This window comes from Sardina pilchardus, chromosome 22 (genome assembly GCF_963854185.1).
Source record: "Sardina pilchardus chromosome 22, fSarPil1.1, whole genome shotgun sequence".
Classification (NCBI taxonomy): Eukaryota; Metazoa; Chordata; class Actinopteri; order Clupeiformes; family Clupeidae; genus Sardina; species Sardina pilchardus.
Window position 1 is genome coordinate 19,746,216 of NC_085015.1, and position 22,747 is coordinate 19,768,962.

General features: G+C 43.4%; 2 protein-coding genes across 4 annotated transcripts in view; one reads left to right on the forward strand and one right to left on the reverse strand.

Moving 5' to 3' along the window:
• Nucleotides 1-4,244: 4,244 nt before the first annotated feature.
• On the reverse strand, nt 4,245-16,077 carry slc6a16b (solute carrier family 6 member 16b). 3 transcript variants are annotated; one of them, XM_062526338.1, is made up of 12 exons: nt 15,889-16,077; nt 13,028-13,257; nt 12,266-12,423; nt 11,882-12,002; nt 11,386-11,564; nt 10,871-10,981; nt 9,213-9,454; nt 8,522-8,657; nt 8,121-8,322; nt 7,340-7,499; nt 6,879-7,041; nt 4,245-6,683 (listed from the first exon to the last, which is right to left on the reverse strand). In XM_062526338.1, the coding sequence occupies exons 2-12, from the start codon at nt 13,242-13,244 to the stop codon at nt 6,366-6,368; spliced, it is 2,007 nt and encodes a 668-aa protein (XP_062382322.1). In that variant the 5' UTR covers nt 13,245-13,257; nt 15,889-16,077; the 3' UTR covers nt 4,245-6,365. The 3 variants fall into 3 exon arrangements, with proteins under 3 accessions (XP_062382322.1, XP_062382324.1, XP_062382321.1); XM_062526340.1 differs by having other exon boundaries at nt 15,880-16,077; XM_062526337.1 differs by lacking the exon at nt 15,889-16,077 and adding an exon at nt 14,763-15,003.
• A 2,052-nt stretch (nt 16,078-18,129) lies between these two features.
• The window catches only part of eps8l1b (EPS8 signaling adaptor L1b), an 11,706-nt gene continuing 7,088 nt past the window's right edge, over nt 18,130-22,747 (forward strand). Inside the window, exons 1-5 of the mRNA XM_062526137.1 lie at nt 18,130-18,439; nt 18,827-18,870; nt 19,175-19,333; nt 20,733-20,882; nt 21,376-21,458. Coding sequence (XP_062382121.1) covers nt 18,841-18,870; nt 19,175-19,333; nt 20,733-20,882; nt 21,376-21,458 — 422 coding nt within the window. The 5' untranslated portion in view covers nt 18,130-18,439; nt 18,827-18,840. The remainder of the gene's footprint in view (nt 18,440-18,826; nt 18,871-19,174; nt 19,334-20,732; nt 20,883-21,375; nt 21,459-22,747) is intronic.

The window sequence follows — 22,747 nt, forward strand, 5'->3', positions numbered from 1 at the left end:
TAGACGGAAAGAGAGTTGGCGTGGTGTCGGAGGTGGGTTGTCGCTGACCGTGGTCCTGAAAGCGGCTTATAGGCGCTGATAGTAAATCTACACCATGGGTCTGTCACTTCCGCTCGCGAAGCATTGAGTCTTAACATCTATTCCTGTACCTACCCCTCACCCCCACCCCGGTCAGCGACACACACGCACGCGCGCTCTGGACACTCCATGGGGTGCACAAGAACCCAAACTTTACAGAGAAAGGGAACAGACTCATTAATAAGCTGAGAATGCGTCCACATGGTTGCAGATCTTGCTAATGCTAAGGCACAAGAACTGCATGCCTACATTGCCACCGACGAGTTACTGTGAAACACACTTGAGAATGCAAAGTTCGATCATGTTAGAATGTTCTTAAATTTAATATTTAACATGGAATACAATCTCCAAAGATTGATGGTAGATTTTATGGTGGCAAAGTCTACATTTATTTGTCATAAATACATGGTTACAAACCACTGAACATTACTTCATGAATCTTATTTCGTATGTGTAAATCATCTAAGTTCACGGCAACATCATAACGCCATCTATTGGTCAGCTGACATTGTTGCTGCTGACCATACAGCTGTATTGAGCATGGTTGAGAAAAGAAATGTGTTCTGTTAAGTGGGCAGCACTGTAACAGAACATAATACAACACTAGAACGCCACTTAATCTCTATTTGCTGTATTTGGTTATAGGCCTGTGTAATCAATCAGGAAGGCTCATTGCTAAGTCAGAACATTACGTCTGTACAATCAACATTAGTGTAAGCAACAGCACTTGACGTTGTGGTAAAGCTGAGGAAGTGCTACTCCTTGAGAGTTGGCATTTATTTATCACCAAATCCTGCTGGCCACAAGAGGTTAGTGACCCAAACAACGGTGACTTTAGTGTGTGTGTGTGTGTGTGTGTGTGTGTGTGTGTGTGTGTGTGTGTGTGTGCGCGCGTGTGTCCAGTGCAGATGTAGGGTAAGATAAGCTAGTGAAACCATGTTACTTATATACTTGGATGCATGAAGGGATGGATGAATGGATAACTGGTTATGTATATGGATGAATGAGTGAATGGATGAATGGATAGCATGTCATTTTTTTATTTTATAAATGTATTACTTTAAAAGCCCTTCTAGGGACAAGCATTGGAAATTAGCCAAGGCTTTAAATTCTATGATGCCTTCTGTTAGGTTGTGCACAGCCCACATGATATGTATCTGTCCCTATCAAAAAAACAGTAAGTAAGTAAGTAAGTAGGGTGTGGCAGCTCCTGAAGGGGCGACTCAGAGGAAGCTCTTCTCCAGGTCCTGTGCTGAGATCGTTTTTAACGGGGACGGGGGAGAGAGGGACATAGAGGTGAACGTGGAGGAAGAGGGAGGGGGAGAGAGAGATGGTGGGAGCGTGATGATGGAGGGGGTGTCAGACAGGGCTCCGTAGCCCTCCCTCCCTCTCTCCCTCCCCCTGTCTCTCCATCTCTCCACTCCTCTACCCAGGCCTCGCTCCATGCGGCTGGCACGGCCAGGGAAGATAGAGGGAGAGTAGGACTCCGGCAGGTCCAGGGTGTCTGGAAGGAGGCAGCAGAGCAAGAGACTGAGGAAGAATACAGATGGGTGAAAGAAAACTAATCATCTATTAATTAACTAATTCGCTTTGGACAAAGGCGTCTGCTAAATAACCATAACCATAACCATAACCATAACCATAACCATCTATGGCACATACAGTATGTGCAGTAAGCCTCGTGATGCATTAGGAGAGCAAAACACTGTACAACTTTGCCATGTGGCCATATTATAACATGCACAATCTCTCTTTCTCTCTAAACCTATGAAATCCTACACTCAATTGATGGAGATTCATAATTTCTGTAGTAGTAATGGCACGTAATGGAAGTTGTGCTCATATGACCGTGACACTTTGGTATAATTACTCAACATAATTACTGCTGGTTGCTCAATAAGTAATTACAACATGTTGAGAGAAGTAGGGAAATACTGGTTATGCATTCTATGTGGCTTGGCACTGCATGTACATTTTTTTGTTAAAAAGCCTTGTTGCTGAGTGGTTGAGTGGTTCTGAATATGATTGGACGACTTTGTTTTCAGGGGTGTGTCTCACTCTGAAGGTTGGCAGATACATAAAGAGAGTAATAGATGTGTGTAACATAAATAGTCATAAATGTAGTGGGTGAGTGTTTAGCAGTGTTTCCCACGCACATGTAAATGGTGTGTGAGTGTGAGTGTGTGTACCTGAGTCGTCTTGCAGCTCTGTGTGAAGGTAGGGATGTTTGGTGTAGAACTGACTGTAGATACAGTAGACCACTCCCATCAGAGCCACTGTTCCCACAGCAGCCGCAATGAACACACCCAGCTTGTCATTGTCTTGGACTGCATGTTTGTCTGTATACACACACACACACACACACACACACACACACACACACACCCACACACACACATATTACAATGTCATTATCACCCCGCACTAAAACAGGATTTACTAGTATAACTATTACAATGCATCACAGAGGTCACATTGCTCTGTATGTTTCATTTGGTTTTGTATTTGTTTGTGTGCAGCTTCACACTGCTGCTGTAGAGCTCCAGGTGTCTCACCCTGCCCAAAGTCTGGGTGGAAGGAGCCCGGAGGAGGAGGTTCGGCGTCTGGTTTGACGTCCAGTTCAGGAGGGTTCTGGTCAGGAAGCTGACCCAGTGTCCCAGTCACGCACACAGCAACCAGCACCAACAGACTCACGAGTAGCATACTGAGCACAGACCGAATATACACCAGTCAACAACTCACACAAACACAAACTCTCTCCTCTCTCTCACACACACACACTCTCAATCACTCTCTCTCTCTCTCTCTCTCTCACACACACACACACACACACACAACATGAGCCGAGAGAAACATCACTGAAATGCTAACACCAGTCTTATTAAGAAGTACATCCCAAATAGTAATCATTTGTGCAAAACAGTGTGAACAGCACCCTCTACTGGCCAAGAGACTCAGCCGCACTGCCCTAAGGTAATCTACCCTTAATGTTGTACAACGTTGTAATCAATTCAATGTGTTGGCAGCAAATTAATCATACACCATACATGGAGCTATTAAATGGGCATTATATTGTTATTAATTAAAAGATTTAATGATGATAATCAGTGTGTTACCATTTGTAAATAATGTATTGCCCTGAAACGTCATAGTGGCATTTTACTCGCACTTATATTCACATAATACTTGTACTATAGTGACATAATACTTGTACTTATACCCACCAACACTGCAAGTGTAACGTGTAACCATCATCAACCAAGGCACAGTCTCAACACATTGTAAAGTCTACATATTACATCTACATACTACATATACCCACAATTCCACCTACAGCAAGAGACACAGTATAACTAAAATACAGTCTTGGAACACACAACCACACACCCGAGCATGTAGAGACAGTAAATATGTTATTTATGTAGAAGGGTGGAAGGCCCCTTTAAGCTTCCTTACCTTCACCTGGCTTGCACTTCTGCTGTTCAGGTGTGCAGGTGAGATGTCTCCTTTCTTCTCTGCCTCCGTTTGGATCTCATGCCTCCCTAATTCCCCGGGTGGGAACCGCAACCAAGACAACAGCAGTCCCCAGCCACTCACCTTCATAGAGCATGTCCCAAGCCAATCTCCAGTAATGCGCAGTCCACTTTCCAATCTCACATACAGAACAAATGAAGGTGTAAGGGTTTCAGCATGTTAAAAAAATGATGATTTATGTGTGATGGTGATTTATACATTATGGTTATTATCCTCATTTGCACTACGTTGTGCTGAAGCTGAATAAATTGAGTTGATCTGCATAGTGAAGACTAAAATATATGGCTAAACAATTCAAACTGTATGCATAGGGTTAAGACTGAAATGGCAGATCATCATTATGTTAACAATATCATTATTATATTATATTGTTACAACCTACAGTTACCTCTGACCGGCAACATACAGTATCTATGGTGTCCAATTCCAAAAGACAACATAGGAAAGAATTTAAACAAGAAGTTTAAACAAACAGTCAAGAGTAAAATGTTTGACATTCCCCGAACATCCAAGATATTCCTTTCAACCCAACAGGGAGTTGACGTCAGGGGAACCTCCCATCTCACATTAGGCAAACAAAGAAGTGATCCGGACAGTCCACAAAGAGCACAATAAAACAGGGCACGTAATGCAAACTCAGTGTATTTAATATAGAAAACCAGGACCTGTAGTGATCTTACAAAAGCAGGATGGGGATACATTGACCTGAGAGTGCCAATAACGGCCCATCTGACACTTGGATGAGAGGAATTTGGTCAGGAATCCCACAATGGCCCCTTCTCTCCACAGCACCTGGGAGACCTCTCACATACTGTATGATCCCACTGAGAATACATGGAAAACACTGGCAGAGGTGGGACACTCCAGCTTCAGAAAGTAAAAGTCCAATCGTGTATTGGTTCTATCTGTGCACTTAACACAGGTGGTCTCATCAATTAGCTGCTCTCCCTGGCTGAAGAGTTGTGCTAATTAGAATCAGCTGGTTTAAGTGAATGGTTGACACAGCTACATGGCAGGACCTTTACTTTCTGAAGCTGAACTTTTTCACCTCTGTATACGGAAATATGACAGAACATATTTACATTTTGAACTCTTCAGTTATGGCAAGGCAACAAGCTTTAAGTTGTGATAAATACTGCTAATCATATTCCCTCAACTGTAAAAACATCGAAGAAATGAAAGGAACAACTGGCTTGACAAAGGACCAATTTCAGGTAAGCAAAGTATGTCAATTATAATACATTAGAAAACAAATGCACATGAAATATTTCATATCAAAATTTCAACAGCAACATATGTACATATCTTTACTGCATGGTCCAACCTTTGGGTATTCTTGTTATTCTATACCTCAATGTTCTATTTGTTAAAAAATGAAGAAAGAAATAAAACAAAAAGTTACAGAGCACTTTGCAACCCTTTTAACTTAGTTTTGAAAATAATTTAAAATGAGACACTGAATCAAGGCCAGAAAATATACACAATATACATTCTGATCAATTCAACTCATCAATTCAACTCACATTACAGACTTCTGACACACATTCAGACAAACATCCTCTTCAGTCCAGTTATGGTTCAGTTCGCTTCTGTTCATTCTTTCAGCACATTGTTTTTTGGCCCGGTTGAGTTTCAACCCACAGATCTTGACTAGTGATATGTAATACTAGATCATTAGAAACAAAAACAACAATTACAACATCTATTAAAGTATTAGAAAATCATCCAAGTTGTTAAAAATGTTGTTCAATGCACACACCAAAAGGTTCTTTAAATACATGATAGTTGTGTTCCACTCAACCAGCATTAACGGTAGCGTTGCCTACACTAACAATAACATGACAGAGAGAGTAGGGCTCAAGTTCATGGCTAGTGTCCATACATCCATACATATTTTAAGGGCTGGTTCTTATAGCTTATATAGAGTATGACCCTGTCCACTTACATTACTGGGATTCTGCATATGACCATGTTCAAGTTTTTCCTCCTGTGCTAGTGTCTCCGTGTTGGTATTGATTTTTTAAAACGTTAATATAGATATTTGTATATATCTACAAATGTGTAGACATTAAAACAAATATGAAACAAAGAAAAATAACAGCAAAAGGAAATGGTGGAAGGCACTGACATACTGACTGTATCTCTTCAGATAGAGGGAAAAAGATCAGAACCTTTCATCTCTCCCCCCACAGTTGGAGTCAAGCTGGGAGGTGGGGGGAGGTTCGACCTGACCTGGGAACAGCAGAGCGCTCAACCTTCAGATGCTACACTGAAACAACAGCCAAGCCTCTTCGAGGAAAGAGGAAAACCTGGGAGAGAGAATAGCTAGATCTAGTTTCTCCAAAAACAGCAGCTCTGGAAATGTTTTCACGAAAAAAAAAGAGTAAAGACCAAGAAATGTGTTGCGAAATTCAAGTGGCTGCACCCTCGGAGCTACTGTGAAATGTAACAGAACGCAAGGAAAGCCCCAAGATGCCCACGTGGCTGGCAGAGATGCCAACGTGCGCCTACAGGCACATTCGGCTTCAGGTCACAGAGGGTTTCACAGACACAGCCAAGAGTTTGGCACCTTTTACAGATTCTGTAACTGCCTAATTGCCCAACGGTTCAGTAAACAGACCCATTTCCGAGTCCTCTACATTATCTATCAAGTAATCTCATTTTTATGTTCACATACAAGCGCAGAATCCGGTCATTTGAACGTATCTGGGCCTTCCCTTTTCTCCTACAACAGTTAGTGTTTGCTGTCGTGCTCACAGCCCCGTTGACTCCGCCACCCCTTCCGACTCCAAGAGGAGCCCCTGGTTGTCCTCGGCCAGCGCGAGAGGAGATCCGGCGCGGGTCATCGGTCGAGCGTCCGCCGGCGCGGCGTCGGGGTCGCTGGTGCTGCACGGTCTGTAGTGGCCGTTCACCACGCTGTGGGAGGGCCCGCCCCCTCCGGCCGGTTGGCCGAGGTGCTCGCGGAGGGTGTGGTAGAGGAAGCAGACGGGCACGGGTAGAGTGGCGCACACGATGAGAATGGACAGAACCGCCAGGGCCCAGTCAGGGTACTCGAGAGTCTCCTCAGACGCCTGACGAGACAGACAGAGAGAGTGTTGATCAGAATCAATACACTTAAACTGGCATCACGCTTAAACTTACTACAATGAAAATGACCACTGACTACCAAATGTACCAACACCTGCCTCCATTCCTTTGTTTTATCATTGCATTTCTGTATTTTCAAATCAATGTGTAATTGTAAGGCTAACCTTCTGTAAACTTACCAATTCGTGGTTGTAGGCTTTGTAGGTGGGCCGTTTCAAAACCATTCGTACGAGGCTGGCACTGAGCAGCCCAACCATAGCGAAGAGACACACATACTTCCACAAGTACTTATAGATCTTCGGGGGGCGCCAGTGAAGCATCTTCTCAATGTCATCCAGAAACCTGTCAAAACAATTACAGTCTCATTTAGCTCTGCAAATTGTGCATAATGAAGAGATGTCATAGTGTCATGTACTTTGCCCTACATTTTGGCCGTGTAAAATATGCCTTGTGTGTGTGTAGGTAAGTAAGAGAGAGAGAGAGAGAGAGAGAGAGAGCATGTCATGCCGATAAAGCACTTTGAATCTGAATCTGAGAGAGAGACAGAGAGAGAGAGAGAGAGAGAGAGAGAGAGAACAGTATGCGTGTGAGAGAGAGTGAGTGAGTGAGTGAGTGTATGTGCACATGAATGTCCTCTTACCGATCCGCCCCGTAGACCCAAGCAACACTGATGGTCTCAAACACCACGACAATGATGAGCGGCAGGGTGGCGGAGTAATCATCAAACATGGCCACAAAGTAGTTCCCACAGCGCTGGGTGAACAGGAGCCCGATGAGGAAGCCCAATGTGCAGCTGAACACTGGCCAACACAACACACACAAGCACAAAAGCTTAACAACGTATAGAATAATGTCACGAGGAGCTTCTACTAATGTTTTCATCGGGGACCGGCGTTTGTTTGTCTGTCTGTCTGTCTGTCTGTCTGTCTGTCTGTCTGTCTGTTTGTTAGCAAGATAACTCAAAAAGTAATGGATGGATTTCGATGAAATTTTCAGGGAAGGTCAGAAATGAATTTTTGGGAGTGATCCGTAACACCATCGGGATTCCGGAGCCGTTTATGTTTTTAGCTTAGTGGTGTAATGGCATGGTATGGCCACGTGGTAGCGATCTGAAATTCAAATTCAAATTTAAACTATTCAGTGAAAAAGGTAAAACTTTTACTAAGACTGCTTTTACTAAAAAGGCTGCTGTCATAAAAACAACTAAAGCTCATCTTACGGGACAAAATATTTACAGTGCTAACATGGTGTGTACAAGATGATCAGAAATACATCAGTCAGTGGGTGTGGATGTGTGTGTATCCTTGTGAAAGTTACACTTATACGAGTGACCAACTGTTGTTGCAAGGGAGGTGGGGTGTGTAGAGGAGGTGGGTGTATATGTGTGTTGGGTGTGTATGTGTAAGGGGTAAAGGCGGTACCTGTAAAGGCGGTTTTGCGCTTGGCGAGGGAGGCAAAGTTGTCATAGAGCGGAGTGAGGATGCCCTCCATGGTGCCAAACATGGTGCTCAGGCCCAGATTGAGCAGCATGAGGAAGAAGAGTGCTGACCAAAAGGGACTGCCCGGAAACAGAGTCATGGCCTCCGTGAACGCTATGAAGGCCAGCCCAGTGCCCTCAACCCCCTGGACAGTAGGAGAGAGAGAGAGAGAGAGAGAGAGAGAGAGGGGGAGAGAGAAAGGGAGAGAGAAAGAGAGATGTTTGTTAATCGGTTCCTTCCGTGTTGAGAGAATCAGAGCGAGAGAGAGAGGGAGAATATATGAGTCCCCTATACGAGAAGTTTAGAATGTATTGAATGAGTGTACAGGAAACAGGAAATCTCACCTTGCTCATCTCCTGCTCCATGGTGCAGTTGGTCAGGTTTAGTGACAGGCCGGGACCATTTACCCGAAGCCACTCATTGTAGACGTCAGGCTCAGTGATGTTAGGTCGATCTGTCTCCTGCAGGAGCTCCAGATTCCTGCAAGACACTCTGCCTTTAGAATGCAAAGCAACTACCCTCAACACACACAAACACACACACACACACACACACACACACACACACACACACACACAAAGACACACAAAGACACACACACACACACACACACACACACACACACACACACACACACACACACACACACATATTTGCTGCACAAGTTTACTAAAAGGAGGAATCTAAAATCATCTTTTGGAAATTGATCTTAATGCCTTAAAAAAATCCAACCTTTAAGGACACCAATTTTCTTTGTGAATGAATGAGCGTAAGTATGGGAACCCCTATGTTAAATTCCCATAGATAGATAGATAGATACTTTATTGATCCCCAAGGGGAAATTCAAGAGGCAGGCAGATTTTTATTTTTAAAGGCCAGTTATTTCATGGATCCAGGATACTATGCATCCTGACAAAGTACCCTTGGCCTTTGGAATTAAAATAGCTTTTTAATCAACTTCAGCATGCGTTCAAATACTTCTCATATACACCCATACACACACTCACCCACACACCCACACACACACACACTTACTGTGTAACACAGCTCAAGGTGATTCTCTTGGCCCTGAAGCCGAGCACGGAGAAGACGACGAGAGAAGCCAGCACGGAGGTCATGAAGTTGACGGAGGCCACCATCATGGCGTCGCGGTGGCAGTTGTTGTGCCGCGGGTTGTAGGAAGAGTAGGCGATGACCGACCCAAAGCCCAGGCCCAGCGCAAAGAACACCTGCGTAGCGGCCTGCCGCCACACCTGCACATCTTGCCAGATGGACAGCTGGGAGAGCGAGAGAGAGAGAGGATTTTAAAGATACCCCCAAAGTGTAGCAATGTAGCTGCCTGGCTAGTCCAGCTGTTGGCTGAGGCAACTCGAGCTAGGTAGCACCGTTTTTTTTTTCTCGTACTGACAGTACTCGGTGACGTCAAGAAACAGAGATCTGTGTGAAATATTTCCAGAGATCTCTTTCAACTCATGAAAAAGGCCAAACAAACAGATTTTAAATATCTGTGGATATTTAAAGTAAAATATATTTTTTGCATTTTATTTTCCATACATAAAGCATTGATAAACACATAATAACAAGACAATGACCCATATTTGGCCGTGTGACTGTTAAGAAGTATCTATTATTTACCTTACAAAAGGCTCAAAAGAAACTAAAAGCCAACAGAAGTTATGCAACTAATCCGACCTTGTGGGCGAAATGTCTCTGCACACCAATCACATGACCTTGAATTACCACAAGCCATAATACATCTACACTTCTAGAGGAATCTAGAGGGGTCCGTTTTGTTTTCTCAGATCACATTTTCCCTCTGTAATGTGATAAAGGAAAATAATCATGGCCCGCCCCTTGCAGCTAACTCCTCCACACTGGGTGGATTGGTTTACCACCTCAGGTCTCAGTTAGGATAAAGAAAAACACACGAGGACACAAAGATCACAAGGTTTAAGTAAATATTTTGTCCCATTGTTATAACACCAGCTATACTGTACATATACACAACATTATGTAAGACTTTATGACATCCCCAAACAAATTAAATCTATATAGTTGTAAGGGGAGATAAAAAAAACTATAGTTTTGCACCCTATGCTTTTACATTACAATGGAACTGAATTTACTGTCAACAGATGACCATTATCAAGCTATCTGCCAATTGTCAGTGTCAATGGAGCTGTTGACAGTGTGTACAAGGGAGGCTAGACGGCTGTTAGCAACTGACCTCTTATAATATGTCCTTGAGCTACTCTATGAATAACAAAGCTTGTAGGTGTCTAGAGTGGAATTCAACTCATCCTCATTTTTTTTCAACAGAAACGACAGCATTTTCATTGACCACCAAAAACCCCCCCATTTAATTGCACAGGGGAAAATTTTGCTTTGAATTTATGAGACTTTTTTCTTCATGCGGTTAACCGAAAAATAATGCGTGTTAATTATGCTCAAATGCTTGTGGACACTTAAGAATGAAAATGAGCTAAGATACATATCTCCAAGTGAAAGATCTGCCAACAAAGACAGAGGGCGGAAGTACGCTTTACAAAGTCAAAAATGACCATATTATCATTGCGTTAGGTAGAGTTGCAGCTCTTCTGAGGGGACAAAACCATTACCACAATCACCATAAGCTCTGTGTTAGGTTAGTAGGGGAGTGTAATTGAGGGTGTGAGTTTGCACACAGGCAGTACCTTTGGGTAGAGCAGATACTTGAGGCCGTCCACGGCTCCGTCGAGCAGCAGGCCTCGGATGAGGAAGCATAGCAGAACAACATATGGAAACACGGAGGAGAAGTACATCACCTGAGAGAGAGAGAGAGGGAGAGAGAGAGAGGGAGAGGGAGAGAAAGGGAGAGGGAGAGAGAGAGAGAGAGAGAGAGAGAGAGAGGGTGAGGATGTCCAAAAAACTTTAATCTAGTTTGTCTGCAAGACATGAGCCGCTGCCAACAACACATAACTTTCTCATCATTATTTTCATGCCCGTTTAAAAGTAATGATCTTGGACGCATTTCAGAGCAGTATTTCTCCCACTCAGCAGACTCGTGGTTAGAACGGGGCCAAGCCACACAAATACAGTAACGGAGGAAAGTCTCTCAGTGGGGACAGCAGTTCAGGCAGTTTGCAAATCTTCAGGCTTTAATGAGGATCATATGTATGTGGATGCAAGTGCTTAAGTAGAGATCTGCATTGCAAAGAGGGTAAATCACCTTCCCAGAGGACTTGATTCCTTTGAACATGCCGAGGCAGACGATTGCCCAGGCAGCAAGCAGACAGCCTGTCATGATGGGGTTGAACTGGCCCGTCTCATTGATGGAGTCTGTTATGTCCAAAGCTTTTCGGAACCAAAAATATGAGGTGGGCGAACCAGCAGCGCACTCTTTCACCTCTGATAGGGAGGGAGAGAGGGAGGAGAGAAGATAGAATTATGTGTGGATTACTGCTAAATATGATTACAACACTAATTCATACAAAATACAATTATTACAACAACGTTTTCTGCCAAATACAAGTATTAAAACAATGACAGCATGCAGGTGTGAGCTTGTAGGGGGGTTAGATGTCGGGCCTGTTTTTTTTTTTTTTTCCTTTTTTAACTGCAGAGACCTATTCCCCGCTGAGCAGGAACACACGTGGAGAGAGGAAACAAAACAGCATTGCTGTAAAGGGTGTGTCTGTCTCTTTGGTGCTAGGGGAAGTGTTTACCTGTGCCATTGGCATTTACTGGGCAGTTTTCCCAGGGCAGGGGGCTCTGGAAGGAGTTCCCCAGGTAGAACAGACTCCAACCAATGATCACATTGTAGTACAGTGCCACGAAGAAGCACACCTAACAAAAGACAGATCAGGAAGTAAGACCTCTGGGTATTTTAGAAAATAGAACATGCATTCAATGACATACAGCCCAAATGTGTCCCCCTAATGTGAATACTCAACAAACAAAAAACATATAATAAACTAAATAAGCAAGGGAGAAAAACAAAATAATAAACAAAATAAGCAATGGCGATACATGACACTATGCTGATATGGGCCCAAGAGATGACTGCTCATACTGGAAAAACAAAACGCTGACAAAGTGTCTGCACCTACCAGGCAACTGGAGTAGCCAATACCGGCGAGTTTCGGGGAGATGCACTTCCAGACGCCAATGCTGCCCTGCCGGATGCTCTGCCCGGCGGCAAGCTCCAGGAAGAACAGGGGCACGCCGACCACCACCATCAGCAGGATGTAGAGCAGCAGAAAGGCCCCTGAGTGGACGACAGGACACCAGACTGCCGTTAGGCTCCGCAGGGCTACAGAACGTCACGCTGCCGGTGATCAGTCGCTACTGCCATTAGGGGGAGGGTGGAAGCAACCTGCTAGGGCAGGTGTCCTCCTTCTCCTTTCCACATCATTTATCACAGGTTTGTTAAGCATTAGCCTATATAGCAAAGCGTGAAGTGTTTACAATGCAACGTTTAACCCTAATTTACCTTATCTCTAAAGAGGAACCACTCTTTATGGTTTCCATGACCGCGCATAGGTATTGCACATGGCAGCTTGAGTTGATGGTCACACTCAAACACAGACAAACAAAGGCTCACATTTCCGGCAATGTTCCCAGCAAACACGTCTCTAAAGCTTGGTAAATGCTTCTGTGTTGACTCGTTGCAGTGGCTATGCTACATTGACTAATTACAGTCCTTATGGTCTGTGTAAGGCACACACACACACACACACACACACACACACACAGCTCAGCAACAATAAATCACCCATCAACAACAGATGAAAAGAGACAAGAAAGAGACAAGAGTTATCCAGAAGTGGCAGAAATAAGACAAATATACAGACAGATATACACATGCTCACCTCCTCCATTTTGGTGGCAGAGGTATGGGAACCTCCACACGTTCCCCAGCCCCACACTGAAGCCCACCTGGGCCAGCACATACTCCAGCTTACTGTCCCAGCCATCACGTGCCGTCACCGCCTCTGGAACGTCCGCACCTGCCACCACGTCCACCACGGCTGCCTGCTGTGCCTCACCTGTGTCCCGCTCATCTCCAGGCAGTGGAGCTTTCTCCATCACAGCCTGCAATCTGCCAGGGGGAAACGGGCAAGAAAGCAATCAAGCACTGATCACTAACACGACAACACATTACAATGACACAAACTAACATTGTAACAATATTCATTAATTTAACTGATGTTTTTGTCCTATTTGCAATTAGAAATAACAGTCAGAATAGCTTACTGTGTAATAGGAGTGTTATAGCATGGAATGCTTTACAACTCAATGTAAATGTTAAGGTTTGTGCACATAAGTTTACAATATCAAAGGTTCATACCTAATAGATGGTTCAAATTATAGTCTCCATGATACTAACAGTGACACGGCTTAAAGTTAATGGGTAGTTATTTAAATGAGCCCCTGAAGGTCTTTGACAAGTAGCGACATTCACATAACATAAGCCTCAAGCAACTGACTGAAGGCATTGCATTTTCTTATATCTATGTGGAAAGATTCCATTCTCCTGCAAGAACTATTTTGCAAAACTAGACCTTGAGACTAGACCAGCGTTCAAGAGTTACAAACAAACATTGCTCAACAATGAGCATTCGTAAAACATAGCTTCCGATACAGATCCTTTGATGATTACGATTACAACATGTAACCAAGTAGCATTAAGTACTAAACCTTTTCTCTCAGCCGAATAACTGAAAACGATACTAGACTATACAAACAAGACACAGAGATAGGCAAAGCAAGACAGTAAAACATAATGAATGTCCTTGTGTGACTATGGGGAATTCATTATATGCAGGGTAACACCGGCCCCAGTCTCTCATAATAGAGCCTCTGTTCTGTTGAAAGCGTCCTGACCGTCTTCATAACATTCAGTTCAGTCACATAAAGAGAGCATGAATGCATGAAAATCATAACCTAGTAACAAAGAAAATGTGCGACTTGTTTATCCATTTGATTACTTGTTAATGGTGTTACATTTGAATAAGACCCGGCGGAAGTAGACTAGTCAATAAGTCAATACAAAAAACACGAGGGAGATTCTTCAGATCTACAAGGCTATGAGCTCGTGTCATAGCCTATATGTTGCTAATTTTTATTTTCAACATACAAAAGGAGTAGAAGCCAAAAGCGAGAAAACATAGCATCTATTGATAGTGATAGTGTGGGGATGCTTTTCAACATCATTGTCTCTGTATTAGCCATGAGTAACAACGTTGCCATTTGACTTATCTAGCGTAGACCCACATCGCTGATTCTAAGTCGATACATTAGGCTACTAAATATCACCTTGCACACAGGTTACACGTTTTATTAGGCTTCACTGCTACTGAATTTTGGCGCTTCCTTGATCCGTCAGCATACGCGTGGCGCGTCCGCTGCTGTTGGGGCGGCGAACAATTACCTTGAATAATCAGACTAAGCTGCCTAAGGTACATCGTTAGACTATAATAACACAGTTAATAACACAGTATCTCTATCCGAATCCCCCACAATGAATGAAGGCTATCCACATAACTGATGGAACAAACGTACAGACACACTAGTTCTCTGTGATCATCGCCGATGTAGCCTTACCGTGCACGACAGGCGCGGTGACTTCCCACTGTCGGAACTCTTCGGAATTTCTTGTCTCAAAGTAGGCTAGTCAACAATTCTGCCCTGGTATTTTGGTTCCTCACCGCGATAGCCTACGGCATCTACTTGTCCACGGACACAGAAGAAAAAATACTATGGACCAGACACCTCGTGGCCGATTTGTAAAGCCGTAGGATACGTTTCGACCCCGCCTTCCGCGTGGTCGCCTCCCACACCTCTCTGTTAACTGACAAGCAGAGTTGGGTGGTTGAGGGGTCTTTCTAGGTAGCCCAGAGAAAGCTGACGCAAAGAGAACTGCTGAGTATCACATCACGTTGACCAAGTTCACAGACATGAAACAGAATGAAAGTTATTTTCTGATACAGCTGTGGTAACGTCACGACATTCTTCTGTTCATCCAAGACAGGACACGTGGTGTTGTATTCACATAATCTATAGCCTATCTAAATTAATTGTGTTCAGTCTATGCAATTGTTGTCCATGGCCAACACAGCGATCATCACCAGTCAAGTATGGAGTGTGGTTTGCTGGTGATAATAATTAGGCTATAACATAGCCAACCTATTACAGGTAGGCCTATTCAAAGATAGCCCAATAGCCTCTGCAACGGACAGCATGTGGATATGACAGATACAGGTGGTGACCGAAAAAACACGCGGCTATATAGGCCTGCCAGCTGTTGCGCCGGCTGAAGTTCCGTATGGTTTCCTCCAAAGAACAATGCTGATGCAATATCTCAGGGTAATGACGGGGGCGCGCGGCTTTGCCATGCGCACACACTTGCGCTCACTTCTTGAATCGGCCAACAACAATCAAATGGCCAAGAGTCACGTCTAGTCTACCATTTCGATTTGGCTGTTATTGTTGTTGGAACAGAGATGGAAACAGGTTTATACCCTGCACTAAAGGCGAAGTCAGTTCTCTATGGATGTTTCGCCATACGAAGGAAATTATTTTTTAAAACGACAATGCCATGCTTGTCAGTTCAACTGAACAGAGCGAGATAATAGTAGGCTATAGGCTAGGCGTTAGACTATATTTTGTGATTTGTGACAGATCTGTGGGAATTAATCAAAGACATATCCAGATAACTTACTATAATTACCTTCTCCGACCACTGCGATGGAATGCAGAATGTCCCAAAGGCACAACGTTTTTCACTAATTTGCTGAACTGCGAACGTCGGCAGCAAGTTAGAAATAACTGAAGGCCTAACTGTAGGCTACAGCTCGCCACGATTGTCTGAATGGTTTTCTTTTACCCTCTAAGGAATGCACAAAATAGGCAGGTTGTGTCTTCTCTCCAATGCCACGTTGAAGCATGGGTAGGCATCCAATATGTCAATCAAAGAGATCTCTCACAACCAATGAAATTGGCCAAATCGCCATTTTCCCGCCCCCGTGTTTACATTATCCAATCCGGGTATGTTTATTATCGTTCAATTGGACGACATGCAGCCCCCTCTAAGCAGATAGGAAGAATTTATTTTATGAACATGACGGAGGGGATAACCTGAGGACACGCAAGAGAAAGCTGCCCTGAAGAGAAGTAGCCTATTACTTTCGCCCGCTTTTTGTTGTAGCCTATTAAAAAGTTTAACATAGGCTATGCAACAACATAGGGTGGGTTACATCTCATAAAACATGGTAAAAGCTTGTCCCTTATACAGTAAGACCATTATAAGATCCTTAGTAAATCTGTGTAACCTGAAACATTTAAAACTTTGTAACCTGTAAGGGCTATATATGACACTGTATGAGGAAAACGAGAAAGGGGCCACTTTCAAGAGTAGGCTAAATCATACAAGTTTTGTAGCCTATATAAAACACATAGCTGGCAGTATAAGTTTAGTCTAATTCTTTTTCATATGGGATGCCAATAGTCTGCTGCTTGGGCAATGGGGAAATGAGGAGTCAGGATTGCTTTTCAATAACTAAACGATGTTTTATAAAAGCATCACAACTGGTGATTAAGCTGTCTGTAACTGTTGTGCCTCTGTGGTAAGTGGCAATCCTCCAGTGTTGTGGCCACACATCTGCTTCATATTTTTTTAATTGCTGAGAAGAAATTCACCTCAGAATATTTGGTTAGGGAAATATAGCCTATGCTGTGTAAATCATATAACGAGTTGTAATTTGTTTCATATTTTCAAAGGAAGTGACCAACTCTCTCACCTCTGACACCTCTCCATGTTGGCATGCATTACTTAAATTATATCACGAATATCAGATCGAAACTTTTTTAGCGTCAGTGCATCTTAAAATCGAATAAAAGTCCTATTTTACGTTTATTGCTGTTCCTCTCCTATAACAGCAGTTAGAACAATCACACAGCTCCTGAACTAAAGGGCAGAACAGTTGTAACTGAGATGGTCAAACATCTCTATATTCAGGTTCTGATCACAGCTGCAACACCAGTGCCCTCTAGTGGAGGAAGTGGTTAATGTGCATGTGCATCCCTACTGGTGATAGAAGTGTACGAGTACATTTGTACTGGAACTGGTTGTATTGAATGCTGTGTCAAAACAGTCAGGGACAACAGCTGTGTCAAGTGGATTTAAAGATTTTAAGGGGCATTTATAACATGAGAGTAACAATTGTATAAGGCTAATCTGTTTTGTTCACTGATGTTTTTCTGCTTGTATGATGTACGATTTTACAAGAACAGTTGTTGGTGCTATTCTAAGCTCTCCCAATCTTTGTTCCCCAGTACAGCATCTGCCTTCATTTCCCAACTCATGCAAGAGGTGATAAGATGATGCTTAGGTTTTAAAGCAACATAATATAGTTCTTCTACCTCAAAACTACGGCTTCAAACTTAATTTTATGGCCCATGAACTTACGACTAAAAATGGAGTCACTGACATTGTTATTGCGAGCCCCGAATGCCTGCCATCGCACTATGTATCATTGTTGAGAGGAGCAGGCCCATTGTCAGATTTAGACTAATATACCCTTTAGTGCTAAGTGGTAGTTAATTAATATAATAATTAAACAACATCTCAAACGTAACCTAAATGCTATTGATTTTCGTAGTTCCTATAATGGTCCTTTGTTTTCATTTCAAAACAACAACAACAACAACAACAACAACAACAACATCTCATTTGCCATTTGGCAAGGTGTGAATGGGGTGACGCGTGATATGAGTGGAAGTACAGATATAATGTTGCTGTTTTGTTTCCATGTGCTGTGTGTGTGTGTGTGCAGATGGCTCTGTGTGTGTGTGTGTGTGTGTACAGCGGTGTGTGTAGACAGTATCTTTAATCTCCGAGGTGGGGTTAGTGAGATTGGGCAGGGCGTCTGACGCATGTCTGAAAAAGCTCACTTCGCCTGATAGAGCTGTAAATCAGAGAGAACAGGAAAAGAAAGGGAAAGAAAAGAAAAGAAAAAGCTCTTCCTCTCTCACACACACACTCATTCACTCGCTCGCACTGTGTTATCACAGTGGGACGAGTCCAGAGTTCTGAAACAGAGGTTCAGCGCACAGATCGACTACAAAACCCAAAACCAGGGATTACATCGGCCTCTCCTGCTTTCTCACTCACACACACACACACACACACACGCACACACACGCACACACACGCACACACACACACACACACACACACACACACACTGACTCAACACAAATCAAAGAGTGAGTTATTTAAGGTAAGTGATTGTGTATTGTACTGGGGTGTGTGACTGTGAATGTGGTGTGGGGTGAGGTAATACATCAGCAAGCTAATGTTAGCTTTTCAATGTAAGTGAAGCGTGAAGTGGCAGTTGTTTATTTCTGAGGAAAACACAGAGAGAGGGAAAGTCTATTTGTAGTTTTACATTAGAGAATCCCTTCCAAGGAAGCAGTCAGTTGCTGGTTGTCCACCGGAATTTTGCATTAGAGAATCCCTTCCACAGAAGCAGTCAAACAGGTTGGTAGAGTGAACACAGGCAAAGTGATCAGAAAACGGATGAAAGAAACTAGAGTGTTAGGGAATGCAAACGAGAAGTCAACATGTCATTCACCACCATTTCAAATAACCTGTTGGTCTTTTGCAGTGAAGCATCTCAGAATGGGAGAAGGATCACGCTACCCCGTCAATGTAAGAGATTCTTGTGTCAGCGTTGTGTTTTGCCTTTTTTCTCCTCACAATGAGGCAGCTTATCACATCCATTTCGTTTTGTTATATCTCCATTCTCCTCCTCCGTCACACCATCTTTCTTTTATTTCTATGTACTTGGATATGTTTTATCTTCAGTATCTGTTCTGCTATACCACTCTCTCCCCTCTCCAAATGAAATCCCCACTCTCCCTCTCTTCTTCTCGGTCTCTCTCTGTATTGACATAATCTCTCTGTCTCTGTCTCTGTCTGTCTCTCTGTCCCTCTGTATGTGTGTGTCCCGCAGCACCTGGTGACGTTCAGTCTGCAGGAGGGCGAGGTGATGAGTGTGGAGGAGGCGCGCTCGCGCTTCTCTGAGCTGGCGCGGGCCAAGCGCCTGTGGAGCCAGGAGATGCTGCTGGACATCCAGCCCCAGGCCCTGCTGCTCAGAGACAGGGAGAGCCAGGTACAAAACGCCACACACACACACACACACACATGCACTCGCGCACACACGCAGGCACACACACATGCACACACACATGCACACATGCACATGCACATGCACACATACACACACACACACACATACGCACGCCCGCACACACACACACACACACACACACACAGATTGAAATACACATGGGTCATTCCACGTCAAATCAACCAGAGCGCACGCACTTGCGTCTCAAAAAAATCTGAAAAAAATACCATGCGTGCCTATGTTACCCAGGAGACACTCTGTAAAATGTTTTTGTGCTAAGATCAATACTTTTCAAGTAACAGCCAGTTTTACGGGGGGAGGGGGATGTCAAATTTGTTCTGCCTCTTTTTTTTGTCAAATTTCACAAGCTCATTGTTCAAGAACTAGATTCTGTAGGAGGCTCAAATTTTGCATGCAGTAAAATCACCACAAGTAGTCTGGATGATCCTGCATGGTCATAGCAGTCCCTCAAAGTTGATCAAAATGTTATTGGAGTTCTTGGCTGGGCTCTGTTTAGGTTTACAGAAGACATATTTTTACTCAACATCTTGGCTCTTGATTTTTTCCCCTTATTGAGATCAGTAGAAACACTCTCCGAAAAAGCAATGAAGAGAAAAGAAAAACCATCAGGGACTGAACAACAGCAGACCTCACAAGTTTGAAAAATAATTTTGGAGAACCCTAACACCTTGTGGGAATATACGAAGATTTTTAAAATATTTTTTTCTGTAATCTGCATTACCTCTTCTTTTTAAACTGCTATGACCATGCAGGATCATCCAGACTACTCGTGGTGATTTTACGGCATGCTATTCCTATTTATGCACCAGCCTGCAAGATTTGAGCCTCCTACAAATTCTAGTTCTTGAGCAATGAGCTTGTTAACTTTGACAAAAAAAGAGGCACAACAAATTTGACACCCCCCTCCCCCCGTAAAACTGCCTGTTACTTGAAAAGTCTTGATCTTAGCACAAAAACATTTTACAGAGTGTCTCCTGGGTAGCAGAGGTGCACTTTGTATTTTTTTCAGATTTTTTTGAGACGCAAGTGCGTGCGCTCTGGTTGATTTGACGTGGAATGACCCACATGTGACTGTGACTGTGACTGTGTGTGTGTGACTGTGTGTGTGTGTGTGTGTGTGTGTGTGTGTTGGTGAGAGAGAGAGACAAATACACACACACACACACACACACACTTACTGAGCTGTTATTAACCATAATGAATACAAACACAAGTGGCGCAAGCTGTAATAGCCTACACATGACATGACAATAATGCTATTGTTCTCTCTCTCTCTCTCTCTCTCTCTCTCTCTCTGTGTGTGTCTGTGTGTGTGTGTGTGTGTGTGTGTGTGTGTGTGTGTGTGTTAATGTGGGTATAGGAACTGCTGGAGCAGTACTCTCTGTCTGCTCTGCACCGCTGTGAGTGTGTGTCGTCAGAGAAGCAGTACCCCTCGCTACTGCTGCTGGTGTGCCAGGCATCCCCACACAAAGAACCTGACGTCCAGTTCTTCAACTGCAACACCATCAAGGTGAGACCATTCACCCCACTCCATCCAACACAGGAAGACACACACACACACACACACAGGCAAACACATAAGAACGCACACAAGCATGCATGCACCCACACACGCACGCACACTCCCAAACACAAACACATATTGAGTCACACACATCGCATCACATGAGCGCATGATTGAAAGCATTTTGATTCAAAACTTTTTCTTTGAAGCAGTTCACTGGTATATGGATGCTGGCAAATGTCAACACCTTACCTGGCACGTCATATTGCATGGGAGGAATATACACAGACTACGTAGCATAGAAAACACACACTATCAAGCAACACCGTCCTCTGATTGTTTATAACGCAGGTGTCAACATTAGCTCCATGGGATATCAGCATATAAATATGTCATAACATTACGTGTACCTGGATTCACTTCAGCCATGGAAACTGCATGTCATGAAAATGCTCCCTCCAGGTGACACCTGACGTCACCGTGTCCTTTGTGTTCTCAGGCTGAGCGCGTGCGCGATGACATCATCGGAGCCGTGTCCAAGTATGCCGGGCGGATGAGAAAGCCCAACCCTGAGGACGTCAGGTAAGCTGTCATGAGAAAGGGCTGCCGGGGATGGTATGTTTATTGCTATTTCAACCAGGGCTGCTTCACCGTGCTCAAGCGCTGTGAGTAGAGTGATTGAAAATGGCAGATAATCTGAATTAAATTAACTTTTACAAACAATTGACCTCACAAATCATTAGGTTAGGTTAAAGATCAAAATGAACACCAGTAGATGTCACTAGAGAGAGAGAGAGAGAGAGAGAGAGAGAGAGAGGGGGAGAGCTGCTTTTAGTCGACAGACTTGTTAGTCCAGTTTCTACATAACTTAAGAAGGTGTGACAGAGAACGAAGGCATTGTCAAGAGAAAGACAGAGGGAGGGAGGAAGAGTGGGAGGGTGAGACCGATACAGAGAGAGAGAGAGAGAGAGAAAGAGAGAGAGAGAAAGAGAGAGAGAGTGCATTCAGAAACAACCTTACCAGACCACATCAGCACTCCCAGGAATATTCACTCTAAGAATCTGCTTCAGGTATGATCTATAATATTGTTATACTATTATACTATGTGTGATGTATGTTTTACGTGTGTGTGTTGAGGGTGTATATTGGTGTGGTTCTGTGTACATTTTGCCGTAGAAGAGTTTTGTTTTGGAGATAACAAGCAGGCCAATGTCAAACAAAATGTCAAGTGGTCTGGTCCCAAGGATACAGGCTTCCTGAGTGCGCTCGAGTGTCTTAGAGAGAGCCTGCTACTCAGCAGGTTTGGAAGGGGGCTTTAGAAACATTGCAGGGAGGACATTTTGATTGCTTTTGTGGATATTTTAGATTTGTGAATGTGTTAGTATTCTTCATCAACTTCTTCATCATCAACTAACTTCATCAGTACTCCATTAATAGCTCTGTGACACACCCAAGATTACTGAAGTCATTCTAACTCTGTACAAGGTTTCCATGATCCAGGAGAGTATTGTTGATCACTTTTTTGGGGTAACACTTTGGTTAAGGGAATACATGTTAACCATTAATACACTACGATTATGTGTATGGATTAGTGCTCAACAAGCAAATCATGGCAAATGTACCAGGTCTTTACTGAACCATTTCTTATTCTTCATCAATAGGTCCTTTCTTTTTGGCATACCTTAATAAGCAACTATCTAAGGTTACTGGTATATACACTAGTGTGGAGGAAAGTAGAGAGTTAATAGACTCCTAATATACTGTCTACATATCAGACTTATTGAGATAGAATATTGATTAAGACAATGTAATAGAAGGCTATAAAGTTTCCATTTTGACCCATACCAATCAGTACCGTCAATAACCTTAGA